General features: G+C 39.0%; 1 protein-coding gene across 2 annotated transcripts in view; it reads left to right on the forward strand.

Moving 5' to 3' along the window:
* hbs1l (HBS1-like translational GTPase) overlaps positions 1-24,152 on the forward strand; it is a 170,121-nt gene that overhangs the window by 132,775 nt on the left and 13,194 nt on the right. For both annotated transcript variants that reach the window (XR_011883932.1, XM_072249563.1), the window contains exons 11-15: positions 2,803-2,920; positions 3,055-3,123; positions 6,585-6,689; positions 14,692-14,782; positions 18,106-18,214. Coding sequence is in view for 1 of the 2 variants with exons in the window: in XM_072249563.1 (XP_072105664.1) it covers positions 2,803-2,920; positions 3,055-3,123; positions 6,585-6,689; positions 14,692-14,782; positions 18,106-18,214 (492 nt within the window). In the remaining variant the exon portion in view is untranslated. The remainder of the gene's footprint in view (positions 1-2,802; positions 2,921-3,054; positions 3,124-6,584; positions 6,690-14,691; positions 14,783-18,105; positions 18,215-24,152) is intronic.

The following is a 24,152-nucleotide window of genomic DNA, read 5'->3' on the forward strand; positions in this document are numbered from 1 at the left end:
CATTGATAGAATGCAAAACTGGGCTAAGAAGTGGCAGGTGGAGTTCAACCCAGATAGGTATGAGGTGGTTCATTTTGGTAGGTCAAATATGATGGCAGAATATAGTATTAATGGTAAGACTCTTGGCAGTGTGGAGGATCAGAGGAATCTTGGGGTCCATGCCCACAGGACACTCAAAGCTGCTGCGCAGGTTGACTCTGGTTAAGAAGGCATATGGTGCATTGACCTTCATCAATCATGGGATTGAGCATAGGAGCCGAGAGGTAATGTTGCAGCTATATAGGACCTTGGCCAGACCCCACTTGGAGGATTGTGCTCAGTTCTGGTCGCATCACTACAGGAAGGATGTGGAAACCATAGAAAGGGTGCAGAGGAGATTTACAAGGATATTGCCTGGATTGGGTGGCATGTCTTATGAGAGTAGGTTGAGTGAACTCGGCCTTTTCTCCTTGGAGCGATGGAGGATGAGAGGTGACCTGATAGAGGTATATAAGATGATGAGAGGCATTGATCATGTGGATAGTCAGAGGCTTTTTCCCAGGGCTGAAATGGCTAGCACGAGAGGGGACATTTTTAAGGAGCTTGGAAGTAGGTACAGAGGAAACGTCAGGGGTAAGTTTTTTTTAACGTGGTGAGTGCATGGAATGGGCTGCCGGCGATGGTGGTCGGTAGGATCTTTTAAAGAGGCTCCTGGATAGGTACATGGAGCTTAGAAAAATAGAGGGCTATGGGCAAACCTAGGTAATTTCTAAGGTAAGGACATGTTCAGTATAGCTTTGTGGGCCGAAGGGCCTGTACTGTGCTGTAGGTTTTCTATGTTTCTAACCATCATGACCTGGCATAGATGTTATTTTACTAACCCTATTCTATGAGCAGTATAGTAGTACATGTCAAGAGTAGCATCAGTCAAAGGAAAAATAAGGTGACATATTAGTGAACATGGAGCTATCTTTATGTTTTGAGGCAAAGAATTTAGATCTTGTGAACTTGAAACAAAAGCACAAAATGCCACTAATGAGTAGGCCCAGCAATCATTGTGGTAAGAGAAGCAGAGTAAACACTTTAACATTGGAATTTTCTGGCCTACATGCTGCAGGAGATGAGCAGCCTTCATTGAGCATTTATAACTAAAGTTTTTCAGTCCTGTTACTGAGCCATGAATAATGGGGAACGTAATGAGACGAACTGGTTTTATTAATATATTCAGTCACGGTCAGCAGGCTGCCTGAAGGTGTCATTGATGTGGAAGTAGTCATGTAGTTTAAAAGCAGTTGAGTCCAGTCTTGACTGTGCTCTTGCACCAGGTGACAGACCAAGATCTGAGAAGATGAATTAAGTTACATAGGCCTTTTTCAACTGGTATTGACAGGACGACAAAATGATTGATCTCTAAACCTTAGATTTTAATGACTCTTGGGTCCAGCTTATTCTTCTTTTGAGATTCTTCACTGCTGCAAAAGCAGTACTTAGCCAAATTGTACCTTTTATTCAGTTGCATCACAGCTTACTATGGCAGCTGCTTTACTGAAGACTCAAGAAATTACAGCGTTATGAAGACAGCCCAGTCTATTACCTCCCCAACTGCTGTTTCCCTCTGTCTTGGGAAAACACCCAACATAATCAAAGAACTCTCCTACCTAGGTCATTCTCCCTTTTCCCCCTTCCACTGAGCAGAAGATTGAAAAGCTTGTAAACATGTACTAATAGCTTCTATCCGACTGTTATAAAACTCTTGAATGGACCCTGTTAATTACAATAAAGATGAACTCTTGATCTTTCGGCTTACTTCACTATGCCTTATACCAAATTACTGTCCTTGCTGTATTATATTCTACTGTTTGTTACTGTTCTTCCCTTTGCACTACCTCACTGTATTTATGTTTGGAACAATCTTTCTGGGTGGCATGTAAAACCAAGCTTGTAACAAGAATAAATAAATTAACAATTAACAAATGTATTTACACTCTGAATCAAGAATACAAAATGTAGCATGAGTAATGAGACCAGCTGACATCCCACCTGTATACCAGAACTAGCTGTTTCTTTAGCTAAGCCCATCCCAGAATAGTTAGAACACTGACATCTCCCTGGTAATCTCCTGTCCACAAACCATTATGACTGCCTGCCGCCTAATCACTCCATTGTCAATCATCGGAAAAGGATTTTAAAAGTAAGTGTCACCTGCAGTGTGGTTAAGTGGCAATTATTCAAGAATAACTTGCTCACTGATTCCAAATTTAGGTATTGCCAGGACAATTGTACTTTACTCCAGAACTCAACACAATCTTTGTTCCAACTTGCGTACTGTTCATGATATTGGGCTTGCAATTCTCGGAGCCCCTTACCACAAAGTGCCATTGATTTACATTTACCTCTTAGACTACGATAACCCACCCATTCTTTGCACTTGGAATGAGCAATAACTATTTGTCTTGGTAGTGATACCCATTTTTCACTCTTGTTTTACAACGTGTTTCTAGGGGTAGTTTATTTTCTCTAATTTCCCACAGTAAAAAGAAAGTTACAGCAGATTCTACCCTTGCTTTTACTATTACCAATTGTAATAAATTTGATTTTTTTTTAAATGTTCAATAAAATAGGATTCGTGTTTTATAAAATTATATCTTAGATATTTCAATTTGTTCATCCTTTAAGAATAGTTCATTAGAACATTGTTTAAATAAGCTACATTTATTAAATAATAGTGTTCTTTGTAAAGATAATCTTTAATAATTACCAATGGAAAAAAGCTTGAGAGTTCAAATACTTAATAAATAATGTCTGTACTTTTGTATCTATCAGGATTCTGACGTTGCTTACGTTCCTACAGCTGGATTGACTGGCGAGAATTTAACTACTAGAAGTCAAGTTGCAGAACTCAGAGCCTGGTACAATGGACCTTGCCTGTTAGAGCAGATTGGTCAGCATTATATGAAACTATGATTTCATTTATTCATTCATCTCATTTAATTATAATACAAGTATTTGGATAAGTATAATTTTTTTTAGAGGTGTAAGTTCATTTCTGCATTTAACTTGGTACTTTTCTTTCAGATTCTTTTAAATCACCTCAAAGACCAGTGGAAAAACCATTTAGATTGTGTGTGTCAGATGTTTTTAAAGGTATGTTTTAAAAAAAAAACAATGATTGACTGGTCTCTTTGGTATCTTTTGGCCTTGTACCAATTTATACAGCAAATGATATTGATGGAGCAATGTGAAAAGATGTATATTTGCATGTTTCTTCATTATTGTCTTGATTGGTTAATGTTCTCATGTTAAAGGATCCTTTGGGGCAGAGCAATCATTCTTTTTGAGAATGAGAGACCTGGATCTTTAAATTGTAACTTCAGTTTTAACAAAGGTTTTTACGAACACATTAAGGCATAGATAGCTAAAGTAGCTAGGAAGATGGATAGTAGGTAAGCAGTGCCTTGAATAAGCATGTACTGTACAATTCCCAACAATAGTGTAATTAATTGAAAAATAGACTATGACAAGAATGTGTCTAACAAAGGAAATTATGATGTCAAATCTATAGAATGGTTACGTGCTGAAGGCTGTCATTCTGCCCATTACGAGCAGTGCTTTGAATATTCCAATCAAATACTACATGGAAAAACTTCAACTTGTCACTCTTAATTTTCTTTATTTAAGAGCTGTTATTGTTCTTGATTCCTCCACCAAAGGAAACTCCCTCTGTCCACTAAGTTCAGGTCCCTTATTTTATATACACCTATCAAATATCTCCTCTGTCTTCCCTTTAGCCAGCTTCTTCACCTAGTATCTCTAATCTTTGCAGATTAGAGATTGTGGTGGCAGCCCCCTCATCATTATCATCCTTTTAGACTCTCTTGCCTTTCATTAAATTGGCAACTAGTCTTGAATACAGTACTCCTGTTGCCTCAAGGCCAGTGTTTTATGAAGATTCAACATTTCTATGTTTTTATGTTCTTTTCTTCTATTGATAAAGGCCACAATTCTCAATCTTACTGCTGATTTCAATGATTTTTCCTCACATTCCCCAGGTCTCTATTCCTCCTTTATCCCCTTCTAATATTGTACTATTTTTGTTCTATTGACTCCTTGTTCTACTTAATAAAATAAATTATTTCACATTACTTCGTGTTCTGCTGCATCTTTTATATGTCTGTCCATTCCACCAGTGTGTTTGTGTCCTCCTGCAATCTATCCTGCATGCAGTTTACAGTACTGCCAAGTCTTGCCTTTCTTCACCTTTTTTTTTCTGTAAACATTCATTCACTATAGCCCTCTTTGGTGTGTAACTAAGTCAATTCTGTATTTTTGCTATCAGAGTATCTTTTATATTACGCACCTCAGCACTGCTGATAAGCTGATATACAGCATCTCATCAGGAGCCTTTTAGAAGCCCATGTACACCACACGAACCACATTATTCTATCAATTCTATGTATTATCTTATTTAAAAAATATATTTTCATTAAGAATGATTTGCTCTTAACACATTATGCTGGCTTTCCTTAGTTTATCTATTTTCTTCCAGTGATGACTAATCTTGTTGGGGATCAATATTTCCAAAACATTTCCACCCTCCAAGGTTAAGCTGACTGGCCTGTGGTCACAGGGCTTTTTTCAACAAGGGTGTAACTTTTGCTGCTCACCAGTTTATTTGCTCCATCCTGCATCCAAAGGATATTGGCAGTGGTCTTGTGATTTCCTCATGTACTTCCCTCAAATTCTTAGATGCATTCCTTCTGGTAATGCAACTCACCTACATAAAAGTTTAATTGGATCTTTTCATTATAAAGTATTCGGTGTCTCAATCTTTTTACTTCATTCGATATTATTTTAAAAGCCCATTTTTTCCTGCAGTGAAGGCTAATGCAAAGTACTCATTTAATACACTGCCCTCAGCATCCATACACAAGTTCTCATTTTATCTTTGATGGGTCCTTTTACTCCATATGCCATCTTTACACCATATCTGTGCATATATCCACAGAACACATTTTAATGCCACAGCCACACTTTTCTCACATGTTCGAGCAATTCTGCAGATGCTGGAAATCCAAAGCAACACACAGAAAATATTGGAGGAGCTCCCAGGCATCTATGGAAATAAATGAACAGTCAATATTTTGGGATGAGACCCACCCTCAGGACCTTTTCCTGTAGGTGCTGCTTGACCTGCTGAGTTTCTCCAACATTTTGCGTCTGTTGCTTTTCTCATATCTTCTCTTTCTTTCTTGTTTTAATTTTTGCTTCTTTTTTAAATCTTTTGTAAACAGTCTCATTCTGGCTGTTATTTCCAACTTCACACTTTCCATATGTAGCCTTTTCATTTATCTACCTCTGTATCTCTTTAGATATCATTGAAAAAAAACATACCATGCTATGAAGGTTAATGGTAAGCAAGAATGGGATGAGTAAAGCATAACAAAGGAAGAAAAATAGATTTAGATAGCAAGAAATCTTTAATAAAAAGCATCAAGATCTCCTCATAGAGAAAGGAAAAAAATAGCTAAGATCAATATTGTTCTCCAAATATGAAGGGAAAACAGGAAATGTAGAGATTTTGAACAAATATGATATGCCTTTCTTAGTTAAAGAAAACACTTTAACTAATCTAATATTAGAAAATCAGGGGACAAAGGCTGAGCAAACTAAAGGAACTAAAGGCTAACATGTAGCTGGATCTGACTGCCTAAAAACTCGGGTCTTAAAGTACATCACTGCAGAAACTATGGTTACCTTTCTTTTCTAACTTCCAAAGTTCCTTAAAAGGCTTTAGTATATTGGAAAGCTGCAGACATTTAACAAAGGCAGGAAACAGAATGTAGGAAACCCTGATGCTTGTTAGCTTCTAAATGACTGAAATCAGTCACTTGGAAAATGCTTGACTACATCACTAAGGAAGTAATTGCAGGATATTTGGAAAATGATAACACAGTCAAACAGATCTATTGTTGGTCTTTATTTGATAACCGATAAGGGCAAATATTATTTGTCTCATTTCTTGAGATGTATAAGAATGTAATGCTGGGTAAGTGAGAACCAGTCAGATGGTAGTGCATTTGGATATCCAAAAAGCACTTAATAAGATTTCATACAAAAGGATACTATCAAAATACATATGTCACCATATACAACCCTGAGATTCATTTTCTTAATAGAATAATAACCATACTGGAATCAGTGAAAGATCACGTTAACTTGGGTGTTCAACTGGTGTGCAAAAGACAGCGATCTGTGCAAACACATAAAGAAATAATAAATAAGCAATAAATATCAAAAACATGAGATGAAGCGTCCTTGAAAGTGAGTCCATAGATGGTGCAAGTATTTCATTCAAGTGAAGTAGAGTGAAGTTATTCCCTTTGTTTCAGAGTATCTCTGCTCTACTGCAAATTCATACAATGCATTTGGTATATGGAATTTCTATTGAAATAGGAAGACCAATCCAGAGAACAATGTTGAATACTACTATATAAAAAATTACAATGGCTAGAGAATTTGGTAGAATAAGCAGCAAAAAATTGCATGAACAAAACTACTTTAAATACTTATTTGGTTAGCAACATTCAATTACTTGCATTTTGCAGATCAAGGATCAGGATTCAATGTTGCAGGTAAAATTGAAGCAGGATATGTTCAAACTGGAGATCGAGTGCTGGTTGTCCCTCCAAATGAAACTTGCACAGTTAAAGGTAAATGTTAATAATCTTTTTTGTTTGACTCCAACAGGTTTTTTTTTTCTACAGCAAGAATGAGCAGAGATTTGAAACTCTATTTGTGCATTCTTTTTATTGTGATGTTCAGGACGTTGCATAAACTAATTATGGTAGTACGTTGGTATCAGTATGAATGCAACATGATTATAATTAGTTTAATGCAAGGAAGAATTAATGAATTAAGTAATTTGTGATTATATTGGAATTTAATGGAGGGCCACCGAAGAGGCAGAAAGGGGCAGATTTTGGCTGTGGTTGAGGGGTAAGGTCAGACCCTGGGTGACTGACTAACCCCAATGGAAGCTGCAAAGGGTGTCAGGGAGACATCCCTGATACTGTTCTGCCACCACAAGATGTACTAAGCTAAGAGGGTGAAACATCAATGAGTGGTGGTCCCTGGCTGATGACCTTGCAGCTGACTTAAGGGCACTGTTGGAGATGTGGTAGGCAGCAATGCCAAGCAGGAAATGATACCTTCCTGTAAATAACATTATATTCATACAAATTTTGACAGCTGTAAGGTTAACGCACATTGAAAGGACTAACAGTGACCCGAACCATTGACCCTAGAATAATGTATATCTAAGCTTTATAATCAGAATCAGGTTTAATATCACTGGCATATTTTGTGAAATTTGCTAACTTAGCAGCAGCAGACAATTCAATACATGATAAATATAGAAAAAGAAAAATAAACAAATTACAGTAAATAAATAAATGTGTGTTAAATAGTTAAATTAAAAATAGTACAAAAGACAGAAATAGTAAAACAAAAAGTGAGGTAGTGTTTATGGGTTCAATGTCCATTTAGAAAACAGATCACAGAGGGTAAGGAGCTTTCAATGAACTGCTGAGTGTGTGCCTTCAGGATTCTGTACCACCTACCTGACAGTAACAATGAAAAGAGGACATGTCCTGGAAGATGGGGGTCCTTAATAACGGGCGCCGCCTTTCTGAGGCACAGCTCCTTGAATATGTTTTGGATACTGATCGTTATTACCAATCCACACAGACTGTAATTTTCAGGTAAGGAAGTCAAGGTTCCAATTGCGGAGGCAGGTACTGAGTCCCAGGTTCTGGAGCTTTTCAATAAAGGCTGTAGGAATGATGGTGTTAAACCCTGAGCTATAGTCAATGAATAGCATTCTGACAAAGGTCTTTGTATTGTCCAGGTTATCTCAGGCTGTGCGAAGTGCCATGAGATTGTGTCTGCCGTAGACCTATTGTGGCGACAGGCAAATTGCGGTGGGTCCAGGTCCTTGCTGAGGCAAAAGTTGATTCTAACCATGACCAACCTCAAAGCATTTCATCACTATAGATGTGAGTGCTACTGGGCGATAGTCGTTAAGGCAGCTCACACTACTCCTCTTGGGCACTGGTATAATTGTTGCCCTTTTGCAGCAGGTGGGAACTTCCGTAGCAATTAGAGATTGAAAATACACCCGCAAATTGGTTGGCACAAGTTTTCAGAGCCTTAAGAGGTGCTCCATCGAGGCCTGCTGCCTTGCAAGGGTTCACCCTCCTGATAGATGGCCTGACATCAGCCTCCGAAACAGATCCGTAGGGTCTTTGGGTGCAATAGGGACCCTCACAGCTGTAGCTACATTTTCACTTTCAAAGCAGGCATCAAAGGCGTTGAGCTTGTGTGGTAGCGAAGCATCATTACCATTCATGATGTTGGGTTTCGCTTTGTAGGAACAAATGACCTGAGGTATAATGTTGCATTTGCAAATGCTTAATGCGAAAAATACTTGACCACATACTCAGTGCAAATAATAAGTGCACGGCTATTTTTCCTGTGAGTTTTAGAAAGGGAAAACATTTCTCATGGTCATAAATTATTTTGGTCATCAATATTGTATGGTTCTATGGTTCTATGACTTAGAATAGTATTTGGTGCAGATTTCCAAATTGTTGTTGCTTCTTTTAAGCCCTCTTGAAGTCTATTCTGTAATTGTAGACCATTCAGCTCATTGAGTCTGCTTCGCCATTCTATCATGGCTGATTCAAATCCCATTCAACCCTATACACTTGCCCTCTCACCATATCCCTTGATGCCCCGACGAATCAGGAACCTATCAGCTTCTGCTTAGACTATACCCATGGACTTCCCTCCACCACAGTCTGTGGCAGAGCATTCCACAGATGCACCACTCTTTGGATAAAAAGGTTCCTCCCTACTTCTGTTCTAAAAGGTTGCCCGTCAGTTTTGAGGCTGTGTCCTCTAGTACTGGATACCCCTACCTGAGGAAACATCCTCTGCATGTCCATCTTATCTAGTCCTTTCAACATTCATTTCAATGAGATCCCCATGCATTCTTCTAAATTCTAGTGAGTACAGGCCCAAAGCTGACAAATGCTCCTCGTATGTTAACCCCTTCATTCCCGGAATCATTCTCATGAACCTCCACTGGACTCTCCAATGACAGTACATCCTTTCTGAGATAAGGGGCCCAAAACTGTTGACAGTACTCCAAGTGCAGCCTGACTAGTGTCTTATAAAGCTTCAGCATTTTCTTTTTGCTTTTATATTCTATTCCCTTTGAAATAAATGCCAACATTCTATTTGCCTTCTTTACCATGGACCCAACCCATGAATTAACCTTCGGGGATTTCTTGCACGAGGACTCCCAAGTCTCTTTGCACCTCTGATGTTTGAATTTTCTCCCCATTTAGATAATAGTACACACTATTGTTCCTTTTACGAAAATGCATTATCATACATTTCCCAACACTGTATTCCATCTGCCTCTCCTTTGTCCGTTCTTCCAATTTGTTTAAGTCCTGCTGCAATCGCATTGCTTCCTCAACACTTCCTTCCCCTCTCACCTATCTTTGTATCATCTGCAAACTTTGCCACAAATCCATCAATTCCACCATCTGGATCATTGAGCAACAATGTGAAAAGGAGTGGTCCCAATCTTGACCTCTGAGGAACACCGCTTATCACTGACAACCAACCAAAAAAAGGCCCCCCTTTGTTCTCACTTGCTGCCTTCTGCCTGTCAGCCATTCCTTTATCCATGCCAGTATATTTCCTGTAACACCATAGGATTTTATCTTGTTAAGCAGTCCCATGTGTGGCACCTTATCAAATGCCTTCTGAAAATCCAAGGAAATGATATCCATTGCCTCCTTTGTCCACCCTGCTTGTTACTTCCTCAACGAATTCCAACAGATTTGTCAGGCAAGATTTCCTTTTGCAGAAACCATGTTGACTTTGACTTATTTTATAATTAGTCTCCAAGTACCCTGAAACTTTGTCCTTAATAATGGACTCTAACACTTTCCTAACCACTGAGGTTAGGCTAACTGGCCTATAATTCCCTTTCTTTTGCCTTCCTCCCTACTTAAAGAGTGGAGTGACATTTGCAATTTTTCAGTCGTCTAGGACCATGCGAGAATTAAGTGATTCTTGAAAGATCATAAACAATGCATCCGTTATCTTTTCAGCAACCTCTCTAAGGACCCTGGGATGTAGTCCATCTGGCACAGGTGACTTATCTGCCTTCAGACCTTTGGGATTGTCTAGCATTTTTTCCTTTGTAATAGAAATGGCTCCCTGACACTCTCAGTCTCTGGCATACTGCTAGTGTCTTCCACAGTGAAGGCAGATGCAAAGTACCCATTAAGTTCATCTGACATTTCTTTGTCCTCCATTACTACCTCACCAGCATCATTTTTCAGTGGCCCAATGTCAGCTCTCACCTCCCTTTTACTCTTTTTATATAACTGAAAATTTTTTGGTATCCTACTTTATATTATTGGCTATTTTGCCCTCATATTTCTTCTTTTGCCTTCTTATGATATTTTTAGTTGCCTTTTGTTGGATTTTAAAAGTTTCCCAATCATCCAACGTCCCACTCACTATTGCTACCTTTTTTGCCCTTTCCTTGGCTTTTACACAGCCCTTAACTTCCCTTGTCAGCCATGGTTGCCTACTGTTGCCATTTGAGAACAACTTCCTCTGTGGGACATATCTATCCTGCGCCTTGTGAACTATTTTTGGAAAATTCAGCCATCTCTGCTCTGTCATCAACCCTGCCAGTATTCTCCCCCACCTTCTGGTAGTAGCCAGTAATATTATCGTGCTGGATCACCCCTTGAGTTTTGCTTCCCATCCTATTGTTTTCAAAAAAAACTTTTACCTGAATTTATCCATTTGTTAGCTATATTTTTCATGGTAGAAGTGATCAAATTAATATGACTCATCTACAAAATTTATAACAGATGGTGGAGAATTCCTGCAAAAATTAATTGTCAGAGATCCATGTGATGTAATTGCATATACAGAGCAAATTGTCTGTTAGGTAAGAAAGGCACATTCCAAGTCCATTGGTGTCAATACATCGTTGAAACACCATAGCCAAAACTGACCTTTTCTTCATCAGGTATCTGTTTTGGTATGAGTGATTGAGAAATATCAGAAATTCTGCTTTACAGATCCTCTTGGCTGAATGATTTAGTACTCCCTCACAGAGTTTTCTCATATCTGAACGTTTTGTCATATGTTTTTCTAATTTTGACGTGACTGTATTCCACATACTGAATTCATTGTTCTCTGGAAAACACAAGGTAATCTTAACTACCTCCAAAGAAGGTTGCAGTATGTTTTCTTTGTATCATCAGGTAGATGTGAGAGAATGGTTGTATTTGTCATTTAACATCACAGATATTATTAAGACTAAAATTTTAAGTGAAAATGTGCACTTTTGTACGTGCAAGTTCATCATCTCAGTTCCTTATGTATTATTTTGCTTATTCAATAGAATCTATTTGATAAGAGAATACCAGAAAACTGTTCTTCCTGTTATGGCTTAGTGCCTCGTTGATTCAAAATGTTAACCGTGTTGGTATGAGTGATACTAGGATTTTCTGTACAGTTTTAGAACATAAATTACTGAAATTGTGTAATGTTTTTCACATAGTTGAAGCAGTAATCATATTTTGGAGTGTGTTTTCCTTTCTGGTGAGGTGCTTCGTTTGGTTGTTGCTGAATCTTTAATCATTCTAGGAAGTGTTGACTGAGGAAATTGCTGAGCCAGTTGGAGTTAAATTTCACTGTTGTGTTATCACTTTGCCAAATCAGCTTTCATTATTACATTATTTGCCAAGCCTTTTTGTCAGTTCTATCACAGTTGATTACAATCGTAGATAATAGGCATTGGGTTGAGTGGTGTCAAAGCCATGTTATTTGCACATTAGAATGAAATATTCTTTATAGATGGCCTGTTCCCAGATTTTTGCCAGTTCTGACTTTGAACTTCATAGCAAGGGTATATGAAATTGTCCAATTACGGTGGAAAGTTGCAGGCATTTGCCTAGACTCTTGAACAAACTTTTGGAAAGAATGTAAAGTTACAGTAGCAGATGAAACAGTTCAACATATCAAAAGAATAATTATTTCTTTAATCAAGACCAGCAAACTGACTAGTTTAGATGGGCATCTTAGTTGGCATGGACAAGTTGGGCTGAAGGGCCTGTTTTCACTGACTCTGAATGCATCAACTGAAAATTAATTTTGTTAAAGACAAAGATCCTTTTTAAACTAAATAACTTTGAATATTAAATAAGTATTTTGTCCGGTTTAAGACACAGTAAATGTAGAATATTCAAACTGATTATTGATTGGCATTTACATTAAGAACTGAAGACTAGCTCCCATTTACAACAAGAAGCTGAACAAAGAATATTAGTTGGAAGTTTAACTTACTCAAAAACAGCTCTTTGATTTCTAGAAGTTCACAGCTACTATTGGAAAGCTAAGCTTGGCAAAAAAGAAAAGACCTCCTGACCCAGGACAGTGATTATCCATCATAAGACTTTAAAAATAATTGGCTTCAAAACATAAAGGAATGGTTAGGTTTATATTTCAAGATCTTCTATTCTCAAAATTTCTTAAATATCTCCAGCAGTTTGGGATAAAACAAACCTAACACTACTATTTAGAAGAAGATGGACTGGAAGAATGAAAACCTCTGGACTGGTCATCCTGAATGGTGGAATCTATAACTGAGCACACAGTTATGGGGTACTTAGAAAATCATTGTAGGCTACAGTTTGCTGATGTTTGTTGGTGTTTACTGGCAGCACCAAACATAAACACAATAATTGGCATCTCTGGAATTCACAGTTTATATTCATAACATATGAAAAGGTGATGTAAAATGTGCTGATGCTACAAAGCTTGGTAAAAAATGAGATCTAATGACTATGCGAAGACCCTGTAAAGAGTTATGCTGATGTGGGAAGATGTGATGTGGAGGAACAGAAAAGAACATTTTTAAATAACAAGATACTCATAAATGTAGGTGTCCAGTGAGATCTTTGTGTGCTGATTCATGAGGCCCAAAGTAAACATTGAAGTACAACAAGCTGCTAGGATGCCCTTAATTGCAAAGGAGTTTGGACTTTCTGAGATCCAGAAAGAATACTATTTTCACATGTGCCAAATTAATGCCTTGGATAAATTGGCTGTCCGTTAAGAAAGACGTGTAATCAGTTTGTATTTGTTAGAGTGTAGAAGAACGATTTATCCTCACAATAGACCATATTTTTCTGTGAGGAACTGACAAGATGGATGCTGAGAGGTGTTTTTCTTTCATTGGAGATTGTAGAAGTATAGGTTTGTTCTCAGGATAATTTAAGACTGAGATGAGGAGAATTTTCTTTTTGGACATTATTGCAAACCCTTTGGATTCTCTGTCCCTTAGAGTTATTCCTGCTCAGGTACTGAGAATGTTCAAGGCTGGGATGAATCGGATTTTCAAAATAATGGAATAAGTAGATCAGCAGGTAAAATGTGTTTGAAGCCCTGAATCAACCACTATTTTATTGAATGTTAGAGTGGGCTTGATGTCCATAGGGCAGGTTCCTGCTTATAAAACTTTTTCTTTTTTTAGTATCCATTTGACGTTTGAGATGTGCAGTGACTATTACACAGCTTCTTGTCTGCACTGATCCAACATGATAAAGGCATGTCAACTTTTCCAATCCTGCATAATACTTCAAGTATGAATTTGGAGGCATTTGAAATTATTTAAGAAATATAATTACCTCATCTTTCAATCAGGTGGATAAATGGAGTAAATAACAGAAGATTGAATAATTTCAGTCAGTTAGGTTTGTTTATAGCTGAAGTCAATTGTTGCTAAGTAATTCTATCAGAAAGGTTTACAAATCAAGTTTTATTAAATTTACCATATCTCAGGCTCAACATTGTGCCTACATGGATTTGAAGCACTTAGGTCCAAAACCAGTAATCACAGCTGCTTAAAAGATTTAGGATATAGAAAAATCCAAAATTTATCTAGTCTCTTAATTATGAAGACTTTTAATAAAATTGGATATCAGGGGTATTTACTTTAAAGAGGTTTGATGCTGGTCTAGTAATGGTTAGTGATAAACGGTGTGAGGTTTGTGGTATCAAGTGTGGTAAGGTGCGCATTCACTTCATATTAAAAGTGGTGAGCTTTCTTGGGGTTAGTCATTTATACCTTAACTCCATAAACGGGCATTATATATTAAAACGTTAAATGGTATATTGTACCTGTTTATAAGCAGTTACTTGCAAACACTGTGGCCTGATGAAAAACATAACAGAAAAGTCTTCTTAAATATCAGCCAGGAAATGCTGCGTAAGAGCGACTGAAATGTGAAAAACAGAGTAACGAACAAAAAGTGGTTTCGTGAACTGTTCAAAATTTGTTAATGAATTTGACCACTTTCAAATTCATATTGGAAGCGTTATGCAACATTTGCAAATCTAATTTGCTTTTCTCATGTTAGATCAGAGTAGACAGGATGCTGTGTAATGGTCGTTGCATACCTCATTACTGCTCATTCATGTTGAGAAATTATGACTCAGATTGGTGTCAACCAAAGATAAAAACATTTTAAATGCACATTTCACTGATACCACATTCTGTATTATAGCTCAAAAAGCTGACAATGGGGTTACAAATTTGCTCATTTCCAGGAATCACCTTGCATGAGGAGCCACTCGATTGGGCTGCAGCAGGGGATCACGTCATTCTCACTGTCACTGGTGTGGATATTATAAAAATAAAGTAAGTTTCTGCTTTATTGAAATTTTCCTTCAGGGGTGTCAATTTTTTTTTGTAGGTACCTCAGCATTCTTTTTCCACAAAAATAACAGTGACAAATATATCAGCTCGTTCCTGCTTGAAATAAATGTACATTTTTCAAAAAACAAAAGTGCTTAAAAAATCTTTTTAAGAAGCAAGAACAGACTAAACATGATAGATGAATAAAGAAATAAAATTAAAACGATCTAGGAGGTACCCAGAAAGTAATAGAAAGTGGACAATGAGGAATCAGAAGTGTTTAGGATCAATGTTTAAGTCAATAGTTGAAAGAGCAAAGAAAAATTTTAAAAATAAATTATTAAAGAATATAAAAAGGATTAGTAATAACAGAGACAATAAGTAACAGAAAGAAAATTCAATTTGGATTCCTGATGTTGATGCAGGGTCTCACTCTGAAACATCAACCATCCCTTTGCCTCCATAGATGCTGCCTGACTTTCTGAGTAATTCCAGCAGTTTATATCTTGCTGCAGATTCCAGCATCTGCAGTCTCGAGTCTGCAGAGTAACATTCCCCCATTTATCCCCAAAAGCACATACCTCATCATTAATTACAGAAGTTACAACCAGTGTTAATTTTCCTGCTTCCCATGACTTTGTGGTCTGTGTGAATCAGGCAATAGTTATAGGGTAAATGTATATGTGATTGCATCCTCCAAGAAGCTGATTACTGCTCAATGATTGCTGATAGAAGCTCTACATATGGTTAAAGTGAAGAAACTTACAACTCATCAGTATGTTGGATTTGAATGCAGACCTTACAGTAAAATTCACTTGCTCTTCCAGTAACATTCAAAACTTTTGTATTTGCTTGAGTATCATTTGAATCAAGTTCTTTTTTTGTGTGTGTTTAATAATAGCTTTGTATTGGAACCACTGTGACCTTTGCAAGAAATCTATGCCTGCCATTTCTATTTAGATTCAATGGCAGTATGAGCTTGTATTTATACAGCATCATCAGAAACTAACTCACTGGACCTGAGTTAGGATCTGCTTATCAAAAGGATGGAAATATCTCGTCCTATGAGCTCATTCCTCCTTATTTTCTTAGCTAGGGCTTCAATATCTCTTGAAAGCCAATGTTCCCTATACCGCCTATCGTTACCTTTTATTCTGACAGGTACATACAGGCTTTGAACTCTCAAAATTTAATCTTTGAAGGCCTCTACCTACCAAGGAGAACTTCACCAGAAAACAGACTGTCCCAATCCATCTTTGCCAGATCCTCTCTGATACGATCAAAATTGCTCTTTCTCCAATTTGGAATCTCAACTCATGGACCAGACCTATCTTTTTCCATGTTTATTTTGAAGTTAATGGCTTTGCGATCACTAGATGCTAAGTATTCCCTTACATAAACTTCTGTCACCTGCCCTGTCTCATTCCCTAATTGCACATCAAGTATCACACATTCTATTGTTGGGACTTCTATGTACTGATTAAGGAAACTTTCCTGAACACACTTGACAAACTCTATCCCATCTAATCATTTTACTCTATGGGGTACCAGTCAGTATATGGAAAGTTAAAACCTTATATTTCTTGCAACAGCCTGCAATCTCTCTACAAATTTGTTCCTCTGAATCCTGCAGATAGTTGGGTGGTCTGTAATATAGCCCCATTAATGTGGTTATACCTTTCTTATTCCTCATTTCCACCCATAACGCCTCACTAGATGAGTTCTCCAGTCTGTCCTGTTTGAGCACTACTGTGATATTTTTCCTGACTAGTAACACCACCTACCCCTCTTTAATCTCTGTCATGTCTAAAACAACAGAGCCCCAGAATGTTGAGCTGCCTGTCCTACAACAAGTCTCACTACAGGCTACAATACCATAATTCCATGTGTTTATCCATACCCTGATCTTCATCTGTCTGTCCTACAATACTACTTGCATTGAAATATGCAGCTCATGACATCAGTTGCACCATGCTCAACCTTTTGATTCCTGACTTGAGGTCTTACCGCATCTATCTCCACGACCTCTCCACAGTCTGTTATAGCACCCCGGTTCCCATCCCCCTGCAACTCTAGTTTAGATTTCCCCTGCCCCCCCCCCCCCCCCCAACACCTGTGCAGCATTAGCAAGCATTCCCACTAGGACATTAATTCCCCTCCAGTTCAGGTGCAAACCTTCTCTTTGGTGCAGGTCCACCTTCCCTGGAAGAGAGCCCAATTATCCAAAAATCTGATGCCTTCCCTCCTACACCAGCCCCTTGGCCATGTGTTATACTGTATAAGTTTTCTATTTCTGGCCTCACTAGCATGTGGCATGGGTGGCAATCCTGAGATCACAACCTTGGAGATCTGCCCTTTAACTTAGTACTTAACTCCCTCAACTCACATTGCTGAATCTTGTCACCCTTTCTACCTATATGGACCAAGACTCTAGCTGCTCACCATCCCACTTAAGAACGCTACAATCTGAGATGTCCCTGACCTGGGCACCTGGAAGGCAAAATGCCATCTGGGAAATCTCATTCTTGTCAGAACCTCCTATCTGTTTCCCTAACCATTGAATCCCTTATCGCTACAGCTCGCATCTTCTCCCCCCTTCCCTTCTGCGCCATAGAGCCAGACTCAATGCCAGAGACCTGACAGCTGTAGCTTTCCTCTGCTAGGTTATTCTCCCCCCTCCCCTCCTGCCCCAAACAATATCCAAAATGATACACCTGTTATTGAATAGGATGACCACAGGGATACCCTACCCTGGCTGTTTAACCTCTTTCCCCTTCCAATTACCCAGTTAAATGTGTTCTGCACCTTGGGTGTAACAATTACAGCAATTTGAATTTTTATGCCATAAAAGTACTGTATGTAAAAGTCCCAGTCATTGATTATTTCAAGAAGATTAGTATCTGTTTGGTACAGTGCTTCATTTAGGTGTTGCTTTTTCACTCTTAATAAATGCCATGTTCTTTCTAAATGCTGTATGATAGAAAGGTAGATACTTTATTGATCCCAAAGGAAATTACAGTGTCACAGTAGCATTACAATTGCACAGTTATGCAAATATTAGAAGATAAGTGAGAAAGAAAAGACAGGTTACCTCAGTCTAACAGGAGGAGATCGTCACTTCCCTGTCTATAAGCCCAGTATAAGTGTCAAGGTTTTGTTTTGCATTAGTGCCTGACTCCTTCCTAAGTAGAGTCACAATTAGCATAAATTATAAATTAACCACATCTGAGAACAAACTAAAGTTACTTATAGAAGTTATTTGATTTAATTTATAGTCTGATATTGACAAGTTCTGCTGACATATCCTTTATTTTCTTTTCCTATAGTGTGGGATGTATTTTTTGTGATCCGAAAGCACCAATAAAAACATGCACAAGGTTTAGAGCTAGAGTTCTTATTTTCAATATTGATATTCCAGTCACGCAAGGTTTACCAGTAAGTGCACTTTCTTTTCTCTTACCACATTAATTTAAAATTTGATAAATGACAATGGAATTAAGAGTACCATTTTACTCAGAAGTACAGATAGTTTCTAGCACTTCAGTGAACTTTTTCCTATCTTATTGAAATTTGGGTAATGTACTTTATGCATATACTGTATTTCTGAGCATATAAATCTAATATCCTTGTTAAGATTTTTACTGCTATATTGTAGGTATTTCATTTTAGCAGTTTTGTAACAGTAGTCTGTTCTGCTTTTAGCATGTTTGGGTTTGAGCTAAAGATAAGGGGCTACGTTGTTCAACTTAGCAATGTTGTGTCAGCCAATCAGCATAGTAGAATTGGGAGGAGGTTCTAGAGAATGCTGAGCCTGGAGGTTTTTGTGACAGACATTGGTGTGGGTTGAGGTCTTTCTGGTGGGAGCTGAGAGAAGACGGGAGGGAAGATGGCTGAGGATGCTGTCCCTGTTGCACAAGGACGAAGGACCAATACTCACATGGGAGAGCCCGCTTTATCAAGATGGATTTCAAGCGACATTTGGAAGGAGGTTTGTGCTTTCACACAGACAATGGGTCCAGTGTGTGAGTTGAAGGCAATTTCAAGATGAGCTCCAACTTGTGTGCACATTTGAACTGGGTTAACTGTAATAGGCCCTTTTTATCTTATATATTTTCTTTTCCCTACTAACTGTTCGATAAAGCTGAAATTTATAAATATACTTTCTTTGTAATTGTATACAGTGTATGATCTGTTATTTCTTGCTGACAGCTAATTGCACAGGGGCAGGTACTTACACAGTATTCGCTCAGGTTGCAACGCGGGTGCTCAAAACATCCTGGCTCTCCGGTCTGGTGGGACCTAAGTCATATGGACCCCAGACATACAGAGTTTGAGAAAGGTGATTTACTCACCACCGAATCCATTGGCAATGTTTCTGGAGACGCCTGAGAGAAGGGGTTTCTTTGTAGGGGGCTATCGTCCGCGATTTGATTCACTAAATACTGTGTAATTGTTCTAAGAATTGCTTAAGTGATTTGTGTGTTTAAGTGTATTAAACTATTGTCCAGGAAAGTGATTAAGATGTGTGATTATGGATGCCACAAGGATTAAGTGTTGATGCGATTCAAAGAGATTATTCGTAACTAAGGCTTGTGTTTTGAGCGGGGTGGATATCTGCAGCCCAGATGAATCGCTGATTAGAGTTTTGAGTTCATTTCCTGTATTAGGGAAAGTCAGAATCATGGAATGGCAGTTTGACCAAACGGCAGGCAAAGATGGTTCAGACCAGCAATTTCATTATGGGAGGGGATCTGCTAGTTACAATTTGGGCACATGAAGAGGCGGGGCCATGGGCCATTCATACTTTTAGAGAAGAGGGGAGGGTAGGCAAGGGTGCTGAATTGCAAGTCGAATTTCCCGTAACTGAGGGCAGAGACTGTAAAGACAAGTTGCTCTCACTTCTGCAGAGTGAGGTGAAGGAGTTGTCTGATGTGAAAGGTCCAGTTGATTTAAATTCTGAGCTTGATTGGCTATTACATCACTGGTTGATGAGTGCAGAAGTGTATCAGCAGAGAGCCAAAGTTACTGTAGGCTGAGAGTTTTCTCTGGGGTCAAACCCGCACCCGATGGGGAAGAAGAATGTGAGTCTTGGGCTGAGCAGACATCTTAGTTACTGGATGAATGGCAGTGCTCAGATAATATGAGAAAATTCAGACTGGTAGAGAGCATGAAGGATCTGGCGGCTGATAGAGTGAGGTTTCTCAAGGCAGAAAATCCATTAACCGTGTCAGCTAATTACCTGCAAGCTCTGGAAGATGCTTCTGGCACTGTGGAAAGTGCAGTCGATCTTAGGATGAATTTTAGGCACACATTTCAGGAGGTAGGAGAGAAGTTGTCTGCCTACATTTTCAGGTTGGAGAAGCTACTGCATTGGTTCTGCCACAAAGGGGGCATTCAACTGTCTGAGAGAAATTGCTTGGGAATGGAGCAAGTTGTGAAGGTTGTGCTGTCACATGATGTATTTGCTGTACGTTTTCAAATGACCTGCAAGATCCGCCCTCCTCCATCTTTTCCCGAGTTACTCAAAGAAGTTAGAGAGGAGGAAAATGCGATGGAGGAGTGGGAGGCCCCCGTCAGCGGGGCAAACTCTTCAGTAGTAGCCTCTGCTGCTAAAGCGACTCCTGATTCCACCCAAGCAGGGGTTTTGCAGGATGTCGTGAAAGATCTCAGGGCTGAGGTATTTCAGATGATATCGGTTGGTGCTGCCACCAAGCATGACAATGCCAGTAGGAAACCGGACCCACTGGTGGGATGTACCAAGCCGAGGGCTGCTACTGAGCAGGGTCCCTTGACCTGGGAAGCAACCAGCATTTTCTGTTACAACAGTGGGCATTTCAAGCAGGAGTCTGAAAGACAGGAAAATCTTTGAAAAGTAAATCAGCGGTTAATCAAACAGAGAAGAAAAGGAGTAAAACTCTGGAGGGACCCAGAAAAGGGTTGGGCTAACATTTTGGGGAAGGTATGTTCCTATCATTGTCTCAAGGGAAATACTAAAGTGCAAAACACTATTCCCGAAGGTTTAGCGGGACCAAGCTCTGATGTATCCAGACAGATTTACGGTGTTTATGCTGAACCCATACTTGACAGAGGTTCTCAAGTTACTTTGCTTTATAGATCCTTTTACAACCAGTAATTGACAGATTTACCATTGATGCCACTCAGTGCCCCTGAGATTTGAGGGCTTAGTACTGATGGATACCCATATGATGGTTACTTGTCATTGAAACTGCAGTTTTCAGAAGTAGATGTTGAAATGTGTGAAGCTTCCATTCTTGTGGGGCAAATATGGCCATTGTGAGAAGGCTCGTGGGAGCATGCAAAGCAAGAAATGAAGAGGACTTTTTGAAAAACTTATCCATTCACCCTGTGTTCAGAGCTGCTTTTGAGAAGGTGCAAGCTACTCCTTAGTAGGATGGTGAGCAGAAACCCAGTCTAAACCTATCATGTTACGTCCTGGAGGAGTAGCTAGAGTGACAGGAACCCTCAATTTTGCCAGAATGTCTAAGGAATGGAAAAGGAAATTAACTGAGAAGATGCTGGGATGCCAAGATGTGTTTTCTTCTGACAATTCTGATGTTAGTTACTCCAGGAGTACTTGCCTCACTATTAGAATGACCAAGGACACCCCTTTCCAAGAGCTGTCTTGCCGGTTAGCACCAGCGGAGGTTGAAGATGTTTAGCAGCATCTGCTTAAGCTGAAGAAAGTTGAGTTCAGTCATGGAGCGGAGGACCTAAGCTGCTGGAAGATACGAGTGATAGACGGGGAGGCACCCTCTAGTAGACAGGAAGAGTCACAAGGGGTAGTTGAAGCTGGAGGAGCTGAAGTTGGGATAAGGAGATGTCAAAAGAGTCAGGGAAACCACTGGTGTGGGTTGAGGTCTTTTTGGCGGGAGCTAGAAGACAGGAGGGAAAATGGCTAAAGATGCCATCCCTGCTGTACAAGGTGCTTGGTGCAGATGAATGGCTTCAAGGGGGATGGGCCAATACTCCCGTGGCGGAGTCTGCTTGTTTGAGATGGACTTGAAGCGACATTCGGAAGCAGGTGTGCTTTCACACAGACTGTGGATCTAGCACATGAGTTAAAGACAACTTCAAGATGAGCTCCAACTTATGTACACATTTGGACTGGGTTAACTGTAATGGGCCCTTTTTATTTTTTTCTTTACTTTGTCCTACTAACTGTTCAATGAAACTGAAATTTGTAAATATATTTTCTTTATAATTGTATGCAGTGTACAATCTGTTATTTCTTGCTAATGGCTAATTGTATGGGGGCAGTGTTTACACAGTATTCACTTAGATTTGGGTGTGAGTGGTTGAAACATCCTGGCTCTCCCGGTCTGGTGGGACCCAAGTCATATCGACCCTAGACGTACAGAGTTCGAAAAAATTGGTTTTCTCACCATTTGTACAGCAGTGTGAACTTAAAATTGGAGTGAAGATCTAAGATGAAACAATATCAAACCGCAAATTCTACCTCCACAAAGGCATTCTTGCTCAGTTTGGATATACAAAATATGTATTATAAACAATACTAGACTGTGGCCTTTGATATAAAAAATATGATAGTTTGTTTTCAGGTCTGCAATATTACCTTAGGTGTTCCTACAAAGATTTGTCCTTCGCTCAACCCCTTTCACATCCTGCTATCCTCATCTGCCCTTTCTTATCACGTGCTGTCCTTTAGCAACGTCATTGGGAAACAGAAAATAATTTTCCTACAGCTGTCACACAACTTTGTCCCATGACCATCTTTATTCTCTTCTACACTGTACATAAGTTAGCAAATTGCATAACATCAAGTGCTGGATGATCATAGCTAGTCTGTCTTTAAGACCAAAATCATCATTTTTGGACCTGGTCACAAAATCTGTTTCCAAGCCATCAACTTTTATCCCTCTTCTAGAAACTGTTTGATTACTTTTATGTCTAAGTTGACATTGAGGTGAACTTCTGGGTCACAAAATAACAGCTCCTACAAGACCACCTACTGCTTCTGACACTTTAACATTGGTCACTACTGAAACCTTCACCTGAGACTTTTTTTCCAGACTTAGCTATATTATTACTCTCCTGTCTGTTTGCACCACTACCTACAAACTTGAGGTCTTCCGAAACTTTGTTGCTTGTGTTGTCGCTTGCATTCTGTAGACTTACATTGGCTCATTTTATAGTTAAATAGTCTTAATTTTAAAATTCTTATCCTTGCCTGCAAATCCCGCTGTTGGTCTGTGCCTCTATTTTCTCTTCTCCCTTCTACTGCCTATAATGCTCTTGACTATCTACCTTCCTCTAGTTCTTGATTTGTGTGCCCCCCCACCCTCTGAATATAATCTTTGTCCACTGACAAGGCATGAAGCTCTGAAATATTCTCTTTTACTCTCTTTCCTATTTTTTTTGTTGAGCCTGTCCTTGAAGTATCCTTTTGTCTTTCTGACCTATTGCCTTTTTATGTGAAACTCAAAAAAAAAAATAACTGGCAGGTGCCAGAAATTGGAAAAGAATGGAATGTTCAGTAGTCCTGACAGCATCTGTAGAAAATAAAGTAGTTAATTGTTCAGATTCTGGAGTGTTTGTCAGAACTGGGAAAGAGAGAGAACAAATTTTCAGCAAAAGAGAAGGCGGTGGAGTTTTAGAACAGAAGTAATGCAATATTAGTGTGAAATCAAATGACAATGTGGCAGTTAGAAGCCCATGGTGATTCTTTGAATGTGTCATGTGTTGCTGATGGCAAAACCTCGAAATATACCCAGCTGCTTAGACTATACTAATAGGAAAACACAAACTGCACCAAAATAATGACATACAGAAATACTATTACAGAAATTAAAGAAAGTAGAAAGTTAGAGAATTTGACATTTCGCCCATCAGGCTGTAACAAGCTCAGATAGAAAATGTTGTACTGTTCCTTATGCTTGCATTGTGCTTGTTGTAACCGTGTAGGAGGCCACAGACATGTCAGGATGGGAGTCTCTTCCCACTTGCATCCATAATAGCTAGGATGTCATTCTTACTTAGTTCCCAGTCTCCTGGTCCCAGTCAGTTCATCTTCATTATGGATGTAAAATCCCACCTGTACCTTCATCCCACATCAAGAAGGTATGTCGGCCCTCTGTTTCTTCGTGTCCTCTTTAGAAGGAGAGGAATTGAGAGCAGAGGTGCAAGAAGTAGGTGAGATGTTAGCAATACGTAGATAAAGAAGCATTATAGGCTTCTAGGTATCATAATAGCTCATTTGGCAGCAACCAATCAAAGATGTTCCATTTTTTTTCTATCTTTCCCTTTGCTATCTTCTCTTCTACTGAAAGATAACATGCTTTAGAATCATAGAGTTGTACAGTATGGAAGAAGATCATTTGGCCTATTTTAGGCA

The sequence above is a fragment of the Mobula birostris genome, chromosome 2 (assembly GCF_030028105.1).
Source record: "Mobula birostris isolate sMobBir1 chromosome 2, sMobBir1.hap1, whole genome shotgun sequence".
In the NCBI taxonomy this organism is placed as follows: domain Eukaryota; kingdom Metazoa; phylum Chordata; class Chondrichthyes; order Myliobatiformes; family Myliobatidae; genus Mobula; species Mobula birostris.